The sequence below is a fragment of the Impatiens glandulifera genome, chromosome 3 (assembly GCF_907164915.1).
Source record: "Impatiens glandulifera chromosome 3, dImpGla2.1, whole genome shotgun sequence".
Classification (NCBI taxonomy): Eukaryota; Viridiplantae; Streptophyta; class Magnoliopsida; order Ericales; family Balsaminaceae; genus Impatiens; species Impatiens glandulifera.
The window spans coordinates 50,873,956-50,884,581 of record NC_061864.1 but is presented as its reverse complement, the minus strand read 5'-3'; the positions used below and the strand labels follow the sequence as shown (position 1 = coordinate 50,884,581).

The window sequence follows — 10,626 nt, the reverse complement described above, 5'->3', positions numbered from 1 at the left end:
GTGCTCGCTCGTGCCTTCTTCAAGTCGGGTCACCCGCGCTTTCATGGCAGCACCTCTCTTGATGGACTTATCCCTCTTGAATCCCTTATCCTTATGTTTGTCGGTCGAAATCTTAATGACAATAGTAGCACTTAAATCCATCTCTTGTAGCTTGAATGCGGAAGCACAACCTTGCTCTGATACCACTTGTCATGGGCTGAAACTCGACCTGTGCCCTTTTAGACAATGCAAAAAGAACTTAGAGAGAGAAAGAGTTTGAGAATAAGAATTGTATAAATATAATAATTGGTGTTTACAAAGTAATACCTTTGAGGTATTTATATGGCTAATTACAACTACTACATTTATGATACTAACCAACTAGCATATTAATGATATAATGTCCAACTACCCCATTAATGATATTCTCCTAAATACCTCATTAATGGGCATAATACTCAACTACTACATTAATTACTCTAGGGCATGCCTTCTCCAATGCTTCTAGAATATTTCTTGAAGTGGGCTTACTTAGACGATTGGGCCTCCCCTAGGTTAGAAAGATTAGCGTACCGTGAGGTCAAGACTTTAATGAAACTCAACATCCCCTTGAATGAACCGTGACACCAATAGACTGTAACATCGTGATAACTACATATAAGGCATAACTGATAACATGATATAACGCTCACCCAATAACAACCTATAAAACTCATGATAACCACTTATAGAGCTCTTGATAACCACTTATAGAGCTCTTGATAACTACTTATAGAGCTCGTGATAACTACATATAACATAAATAAAAACTTGTCATTCAAAATCCATGTCATTATCTTTTGAGCTTTTCCTTTTTACAGTGTTCCCGATAGTAACGATACATGGGCTAATAATATTGTTGGGGATTGAGAGAAGTCATTGGGTGAGAATGAGAGATGATGAGACTGCGACAGACGACGGGAGACTACGAGAGAGGCATGGCGACTAAGGTTTTCTGAGAGAAATGATTGAGAGAGCGAGGGCGAAGGGTTGAGAGTGTTCATGAGTAAAAAGGGAGGCAAATAGTTGAAGAAAATTAATGCGTGCATTTTGAATTTATTTTAAAAAAACTTAAAAAATCGGAGAAATGAGAGAAAGAGAGAAAAGAGTTATTTTTTAAAAAAATAAAAATAAAATCCTCTGTTGCAAATCCAGCCTGGCTGCCACGAAGGCTCGTTGTCTGGTCGCAGCCTGATTGTCGCTCTCTAAATCATTATTTATATAGATTATGAGAGAAAATAATTAAGATAGATAAATTAGAAAATATAAATTAAAAATACAAATTATCTAATAATGTGAATGATTGTAGAGATAATGTGTTATATTCCTCCAAAAATTTAAATTAAGAGTTATATATATTTAACCAATATTTTAATTTATTTATAATACCTTTATCATCTTCTTAAAATAAATAGCAAAAAGTAAGTAAATATTTTATTTTTTATTTGTTTAGTGATACATATTGCGAGAAATGTGATAACATGTCATTTAAAAAAAAGTTAATTTTTAACGTTTAAAAAACTATCCTTTATGAAGTTATTCAAAATATTCATATTTTAAATACTTATTTTAAAATTCTCTCATACTTCTTTTTTTTTTTTGGAAAAACGACTTAGCGTAATTTCATTAAAAATTTCCAAATACGGGAAAAAAACGACGAGTTTAAGAGATCATTCTAGACAGGCCTAGAATGATTTTGAAGTCGTAACATTCTGAATAAAAGCTAAAAACGTAAATGAATTATCTGTTTATAATGCTTTCAATTCTAGTGAGTTTAAAAAACGGTAAATTCCAGTTCCTACAGATATTTCAGTTCTGCTCCGTGCTTGGAATTCTTCTCCACGTTCCCGCGAGGGCGCTGCAATCTTATACAATATCTTTCCATAACTCGTCAATGCTCCTGCGGGTTCTGTCATATACCCTTGCATTTCGTTCTTGCCAAATGTTATACACCACTGCTCCAAAGCCGCACTTGAACACGCTTGTTGCAAATCTATTTCCCTTGGCTTTGAGTAGTGCTGCTTCTTTGATTTCATTCCATTCGCTCGGGAAACTAATCAGCTCCAGGCTTTTATAGAATCTGTCCCAAAGCTCCGAAGCAATACAACAGCTCCCAAATAGGTGATCTATGGTTTCTTCATTTCTTATGCATAGAAGACAGCTCGCGTCCGGGATGCTCATATACTTACTGATATGATCACGAGTGCTGAGTCTTTCCCAGAAGGCGAGCCATAGGATGAACTGGTGTCGAGGAATAATCTTCGTTGACCATACAAGAGGAGCTCATTCTACTTTCTGCGCTTTTTCCCGGATTACCTCCCATATTATATTCAATACCAGCTTCCCGTTGTCCTCAGCTTTCCATTCATGAATATCCGGTCTATCGTGTAGTTGTATGTTACTTATATGATCAAGTATCATCTTTCCTTCTGGAATTCTTCTCAAGAGCAAGTTTCAATTCCCGTCATTGATGTCTCTGATTTTCGCTTTTGCGTAGTCCCTTCTGATACGAGTATTTTGAAACTCCTCCCTGTCGATGATAGGCTGGTTTTCAAACCAAGGGTCGTGCCAAAATAGAGTGCCTTTCCCGTCCCCTAGTCGGATGTCATAAAGATCTGCAATATCGCTTCTTAGTTTAAGAATCTTTTTTAGAGACCAGCTCATACCTTTGTGAATTTTGCAGGTCCAGATGCTGGTTTCGTGTTTCATAAACTTCGTATGCACCCATTTGATCCATAGTGACTCCTGATTGCGCTTCAAAGCCCACAGATGCTTGAAGCTTAAAGCCTTGTTCCACTCGATATAGTTCTTCAAGTCGATGCCTCCCTCGTCCTTCGGTTTGCAGAGAGCGGTCCATTTGACTTTCTTTCCTCCTCTTCCACTACTACCCCAGATAAAGTTTCTCATCAGCGTGTCGAGTTCCTTCATTACCTTCTTCGGAATGACCATTTGTTGCGCCCAATAGCTAACTATGCCCATAACCACGATTTTGATAAGTTCGATCCTCCCTGCATAAGAAAGTTTTTTCGCTGCCCAGCCAGATATCGTGTTTTTTACCTTTTCAATCAGCGGCTTGCAGTGTGAGATCTCGATCTGCTTCGCAGTTAACGGAATTCCTAAGTACCTTATGGGAAAGCTTCCTTCCTTGATGCCCATGATGTTGAAGATGTCCTGCTTTGTTTCGTCCTTCACGCCTCCATAAAATGCCACACTTTTGCTTTCATTAATAGTTAAACTTGTTACCTCAGAAAAGAACGTCAGTGCAGCCCTAATAGTTTTAATGGAATCAACGTCTGCGTGCGCTAGAATGAACAAATCGTCAGAAAAGCATAAATGTGTTACCTCCTCTACCTCACAGAATGGGTGAAAGATGTATGGACGATTCTTTCGGAACATCGCGAAGATGCTCTCAAAGATCGCCATGATAGCTACGAAAAGGTAAGAAGAGAGGGGGTCCCCTTGCCTTACCCCGTTTTCACCCTTGAAATAGCCTCTATGGACTCCATTGACACTAACAGAAACGCATTGCATAATCCAATCGATAAAAATCATAGGAAAAGCAGAAACAACAAAAAAGTCTCGAATGACTTCCCATCTAACAGAGTCGAAAGCTTTCTTGATATCTATTTTGAAAGTCACTCTCAGGGATATTTTCTTTTTCCCGTAGCCTTTTAGTAGGCTCTGCATTCTCTCATGCTAAGGTTGGATTTAAATAGTTACATATAAACAAAAAGATGGATAGGATCATTGTGCAGGGAAATTGAGGTTGTGGAGGTAAATTTGGAAAGTAGACGAGGGAGAAAATAATGCGGTGAAAAAAGAATAACTGCAAGGAGGGAGATTAGAAATTTTTTATCACGTGTTATGTTATTCATCTCTCATCCTTATCCAAATTGTTCTATAAACAAAATTACTTCCCCACTTTTTATTTTCATACCTTTTAAAAAAATATTATAATTGTTGTCATTTTTTATGTTTGGATTTTGATTTATGAAAAATTCAAATTTTAGGTGTAATTTGATGGACTATTTGTATATTAAACTGTAAAATGTTGAAATAAAAATAACTAACCGTGGAGTATTTATCCCTAAATTAATATTGTGTACTTACAGCTCTAGTTAGAATGGTATTGATTGATTTTTTCTTTTTAAATGAAAGTATATTATTTGATAGAAATATATGTGATTTAAGATTTTTAGAGGATGAAAATATTTTTTATATTTAAAATTTAAATTTAATAAAAATAAATAAAGATATTTTAAAATTTTAATAAAAATAAAAATAACCTAATGAAAAGAGATTTATATATATATATATATATATAACCTACAAATCATCTAATATCAAATGAGCCCACCGACAAAAACCCATTTTGTTATTATTTGAAAAAAGAATACCCATTTTATTATTATTTAAAAAAAAACATCAAACAAGTTCATATTAAGGTTTTCAAATTCATTAAAAGTATTGAAAAGATATGATTAAGTGAATCATGTGATCCTTTTTCATTCAAAACAGGCAAGGCCCCCGGTGTTTGTCGGGTCCGACTCAAAAGGATCAATAATTAGAATTTGTCATACAAACAAACAAATAAATGTTGAATTATTAAAATGTTTTTATACTTAAAATTTAATAAAAATAAAATAAATAAAAACATGGATAATTATAATAAATATTTTTAGAAAATATATTATTTAATTTGCTGGGTGTGAAGGCTAAGTTATTATTTGTACATATCTATAAATATGTAATATTATATATATATATATGGGTGAATTGTTACTGTATATTTTAATTTTTTTTTATCAATATCTTATATTTTAAGATGTTTTACTGAATATTTCGGTATAGTAAATTCATTCCATTAGATTGAAACAAATTAATTATAGTAGAAATATTAAACAAAATTTAAAATTAAAGTATTGATAATAATTTTTTTTTAACGATTCAATACTTTTAGATAATAAATGATAAAACTAACTTTAGTTAAAAAAAATTTGAAAAAAACATTAATAAACATAAGTGTAGTTTTCAAATACTAAGGTCGAGGAAGAGATCTAGAACATTCTTCAATTGCATTTGCATTGCAAATGTGTTTATAAATTGATAATACACTTAACATTAAATGTTAGAATAATAAAAATAATAATAATGATTTTACTTAATATAATTTGATTTTCAAGAGTTATATTTTAATAATTAAATTTATATTAAATTTAAATAAATATATTTAGAGAATAAATATAAAAGTTGAGCCTGTAAATATATTCGAAGTAAGAAATAAATTTACTAAAATTAGTTAATTCGTCAATACCCATTTAATTCTACTTAAAATTTTATAATGGTTGTGTGAACCTTATATAACAAAATACAAAAAATTTAAAATATTATATATTTATCGTACCAATAATTTTGGTATCAGAATTATACTTACATTTTTTCGGTATATACAAAAACTCGATATTTTAGATATTCTGTGATTCCATATTGTATATAAACCTATAATATTATAAAAACTATTTAAAAGTAATTATTGTGATGTGAATAATAATAATTTTCCCAAATCATAGGAAAAAATGACCTTCCTTTATAAGAGTTTTAATTCTTAGGATGGGTCTTATATTTTTGTTAACTTAATTCCTAATTTGTTATTTGTACTACAGTACTTAAATTTTTATACCACTTACAATATTATATATATATATATATATATATATATATATATATATAATATTTGTTTGACTAGAATAGTTAAGTATGTGAATTTTAATTTGTGTTAATTATTCAAATTATATTATTTTATGATAATTGTTTTTTATTTTTGGTTTCATTGGATATTAGACGGATAGGAGTACCACTAGCATTTATCTCGTGCATTTACACGAGTAATAATATAAAAAACCGTGAGAAAAATATTACGGTAAAAATGTTTATGGCGGATCAACCCATAATCCGACACAAATATCCATTACTATCACATATATATCCAAATTAACTACAGCCGGGCAATCCGGACACTTTAAAAATTAAGCATCATTATAATTATAATTATATATATATATATATATATTAGTTAGTTAAAAGGTTGAACTTATATTTTAAATTATCTCGCGTTCATCAAATTTGGTGTTAAATTTAAAATATAAAGTGTTATTAACCTAGTTGGTTAAAAAGTTATACTTACTTTGTTAGGTTGCAAGTTCGAACCATACCTATATCATTTTTAATTTTATTTTTAACCGTTTTAAGTTTCTGGGCGGGTGAACCCATAATCCGACCCAAATATCCATTTACTCTCACATATATATATACAAATTAACCACAGTTCTCGACCCGGCAATCCGGACACTTTAAAAATTAAGTATCATTATATATATATATATATATTAGTTAAAAAGTTTAAACTTATATTGTTAAAATGTCTCGCGTTAATCAAATTTGGTGTTGAATTTGAAATATAAAATGTTATTAGTCTAGTTCGTTAAAAGGTTGTATTTATTTTGTTAGGTTGTAAGTTCAAACCATACCTATAGCATTTATAATTTTATTTTTAACCGTTTTAAGTTTATGGGCAGGTCAACCCATAATCAGACTTAAGTATTCATTTATTCTCACATATATATCCAAATTAACTAGAGCTCTCGACCCGGTAATTCGGACACTTTAAAAATTAAGCATAATTATATATAGATAAATTGTTATCAGAAATACTTGTAAATTTATAAATATTATTTATATTTTATAATAATTTTAACTTTTAATGAATATTTATACTAAAATTAAAATAACTTTTAGTATAAAAAAATATAAGAAAATTCTCCAAAACTAATACGTGAGGACAATATTAAAAAAAAAGGAAAATATCTGAAAAATGAGGATGTAGATCTACTATGCCTTTTTGTGATATCTTGTTATGTTACATTGTTTTGTTTTTTAATTTTAGTGTATTGTTTCTATTTATTTAAGAAATATCAAATTTGTAATTTATTTATAAAACCTTTATCTTCAAAAGAATTATAAAAAAAAATAAAGAAGTTATACATATTGAGAGACTAGGCTTAGAGCTGAGCTAAGCTAAGCTAGACCGTCATTCAAAAAGTAAATAGATTATAAAGTTATTCAAAAGATTCTTATTTTATTTAAAATTCTCTCATAGGTGGATTTAGATATTAGTCCTAAACTTATTTAAAAACTTAAAATTTTCTCTTCAACAAAAATTAAAAAATTGAACTTGTTTTTGTAAAAAAATAAATAATCTGTAGCATAATTTAAAATTTTATCAAAAAATATTATTTTATTATTATTTATTTTTCAAAAAATATTTTATTTAATTTAATCACATTTATATATCTAATATAAACAAAAATCACTTTCATGCACTTCTTTTTCACAACTTTTAAAAATGACCACAAGAATTATAGTTATAAAACACTAATTTTAGTAAAAAAAAGTTCTCTGTGATTTTATAAAAGTTAGAGATGAATAGAATGTTAGATTTAGTTTGAGAACTTTTTAAGTTTTTAAAAAGATTAATGTAATATAATATAAATAATAATATATATTTTTTAAGTTTTAATTTAAAATCAGGAAAAATTCAAATTTTAACCTCATCCCATCTCTAATTTATCATATAATTTAATTTATAAACCAAAATACCTTTTTTTTAATTATTATTTATTACTATATATTAATAAATTTCAAGTTTTCTTACTTAAAAAAAAGTCCACACATTCTCAAAGTTATTATTGATCGTAACCATTTTTCTACTTACAAGTTAAAAAAAACTCAAATAAGGACAAAATTAATATATTGTACTCAAAACCCTACCTAGTATGATATTGGTCATTTTTTTAAATAAATTGAAAAAATATTATTTGATAGAAAAATAAGTTATTTAAATATGTATAATATTAAACTATTTTTATATCTTAAATTTAATTTTAATAAAATAAATAATAATACTATAAAATTTTAATTAATAAATTAAGTAATTTAATAATAAAAATAAACTAATGAAAAGAGTTAAATATATTTTTATAAATAACCTAAACAAATGATACAACAAAACCCATTTTTTATTATTTGAAAATAAAACTCAATGAATTTGCTTACAAATAGACAAAGACTTATTTATGACCCCACTTCATCAAGAAATTGTTAATTTCTTATACAAACAAACCAAATAAATCTACTTGACATCATTGTGACCACAAGGAATCCAAAGACTCGAACTCAAACGTTTGAGATTCCGTCATCCTCATGATCTAAAAATACAAGTTCATATCAATGTTTTCAAATTCATTAAAAGTGTTGAAAATGTTATAATCAAGTGAATCATAGTAATCAACTCCTTCATTCTCTACAAGAAATATTGGTAAGGTGGTGTTTGTAGGGTCGAATTGAGGATGATCAATAATTGGAGGCGCCGATGAAAGTGGTGGTTGTCGCACTTTGTTAGTGTATCGTATGGCCTTGGTTCGGATGGCGGGAGTCAAGCCCGATAACCTGTCATCGACTTGAATGTTGATGTTTTTTGTAGTATTGATTTTATGTGAGGGAAATTGATGGACTCTTTTCACGAGATTGGTAGACCAATAATTCTTTATCTCATTATCTGTTCGTCCGGGAAGTCTTTTAGCTATCAATGACCATCTGAATTTTTCACATAATTCTTTTTTTAGTTAAGTCACTTTTAGTTAAGTGTTAAATGAGTCAATTATATAACCATACCTGTTTCCAAGAAGGTTGTGGAGACGGATAATGAGGTCGTCCTCATCGTGGGAGATGTTTCCTCTTTTGATGTCAGGTCGAAGATAGTTTAACCATCTGAGTCGACAACTCTTTCCGCAACGGTTTAGACCGGCTTTCTTAGGGAGGGTTCTCCATTTTCCGGCTTCACCATGAGTTTGAATGTAGTTTTTGAGTAGTTTGTCTTCAATGGCTGTCCATGTTCCTCTATTCAATCCTTCTTTAGAGCAACAAGGACTCCTCCCCATGATTTTTTTCCTCTCTCTATCTTTCTCTATCTCTAAATTTGTCTTTCTCTTCCAAAGTGAAGGGAAACCAATACTTCCCTTTTATAAAGAGAAACATGATTTTAATCATTTGATTAGTGATTAGTAGTTAAAACTCATTCTGTAAGGACAAGTTTTGTTGTTAAATATAATTTTAAATGTATTATCTAACAAATAAAATTAACTAGTAATAATAAAGAGAGTTAAATCGTGTAACATCCGATAAATAGTCGTCTATCATTTATAAATGATATTTATTATGATGTTTTCTGTGATTCGTTTTGAAAAACAGATTAAATTTATCAGAGAGTTAATCGTTCTTATTTAAAAACTACAAATTCGATAATTTATTTGCAGCATATTTGTGTTTCTTACCTATTTTGATAACTTTTTTAATTTTAATTTTTTTATGTCTTATAATTATGTTTAAATTTAATATATAGATCAATCAAAAATAAAATAAAATAAGGAGGATTCAAATATTTTGACATTGTATAATTACCTTCAAAATAAGAATGAGTCTCTCTTTTTATTTTTTATTATTATTTAAAAAAATGTCAACCTTTAAAATTGTATTCTCTTTTCATTTTTATATTTTAATTATATATATAATTAAATTAATTATTTTAAGAGAAATAATTGAGAGAGAAAATTTGAGAGAGAGAATGATGCGGCGCTTAATTAGTAAAAAAAAAAAGAGAAATGATAGAGAGTGCGACTGTGAGACAGCGATTGGGAGCGCGATGGTCTACGTGGCCTACAGGTGGAATTAATAAATAAATAAAAATATAATAATAATTAAAACACGATTGTAGAATATTCTTTCTCCTATTATTAATTGATTTCTCTCTCTTATTAAATAATTTTTCCCTCTATCTCTACAAATTAAATTATCTCATTTATCCATATTCTCATTTATCCTCTTATTAAATATTTATTATCTCTCATATTAGGTTAAAATAACTCAATAATTTACAACAAACTCTCACATTAAATATTTTAATAATATGTTTAAATAAATTCTAAACACTAAATCTTAAACCCTAAACCCCTCTTTTATTTTTATTTTATTTTTATGACTTTTCAATTCATTTATTTATCAAATATTTTTTATTTATTTTGTATGGCTTTTTTTTATTATTATTTTATATGATAAAAATTATTTAATAAGAAGAGAGAAAATAATTAATAATAGGAGAGAGAAAACAATTAATAATAGGAGAGAGAATATTCTACCTGTCAATCCACGTAGGCATCGCTTTCCCAGTCGCTGTCTCAAGTCGCGCTCTCTATCATTTTTCAAAAAAAAAAATAACAAAATTTTTCTTTCTTCCCTCTTCTCTTTCTCTTCGCCTTTTGTCCCTTTTTTTCAATCAGGGTAGTGACACATCATTCCCTCCCACATTCTTTCTCAAATTCCCTCCCTTATCACTCCTCTTATTTTATATATATAATCTTGTAAAATTGTAAAAATAATATATATACATAAAAAACTTAAATATAATTTTAGATTATATATATTATAAATTTAAATAGATTAACAAATTATTTTAAATAATAAAAGGTAAATATAATTATTTAAAAAAATTTAAAT

At 28.5% G+C, this 10,626-nt stretch overlaps 1 protein-coding gene across 1 annotated transcript; it reads right to left on the bottom strand.

Moving 5' to 3' along the window:
- Positions 1-8,151: 8,151 nt before the first annotated feature.
- LOC124931781 (transcription factor MYB1-like) lies at positions 8,152-9,049 on the bottom strand. The gene is made up of 2 exons (XM_047472333.1): positions 8,749-9,049; positions 8,152-8,670 (listed from the first exon to the last, which is right to left on the bottom strand). The coding sequence occupies exons 1-2, from the start codon at positions 9,012-9,014 to the stop codon at positions 8,283-8,285; spliced, it is 654 nt and encodes a 217-aa protein (XP_047328289.1). The 5' UTR covers positions 9,015-9,049; the 3' UTR covers positions 8,152-8,282.
- Between the last annotated feature and the right edge of the window lie 1,577 nt (positions 9,050-10,626).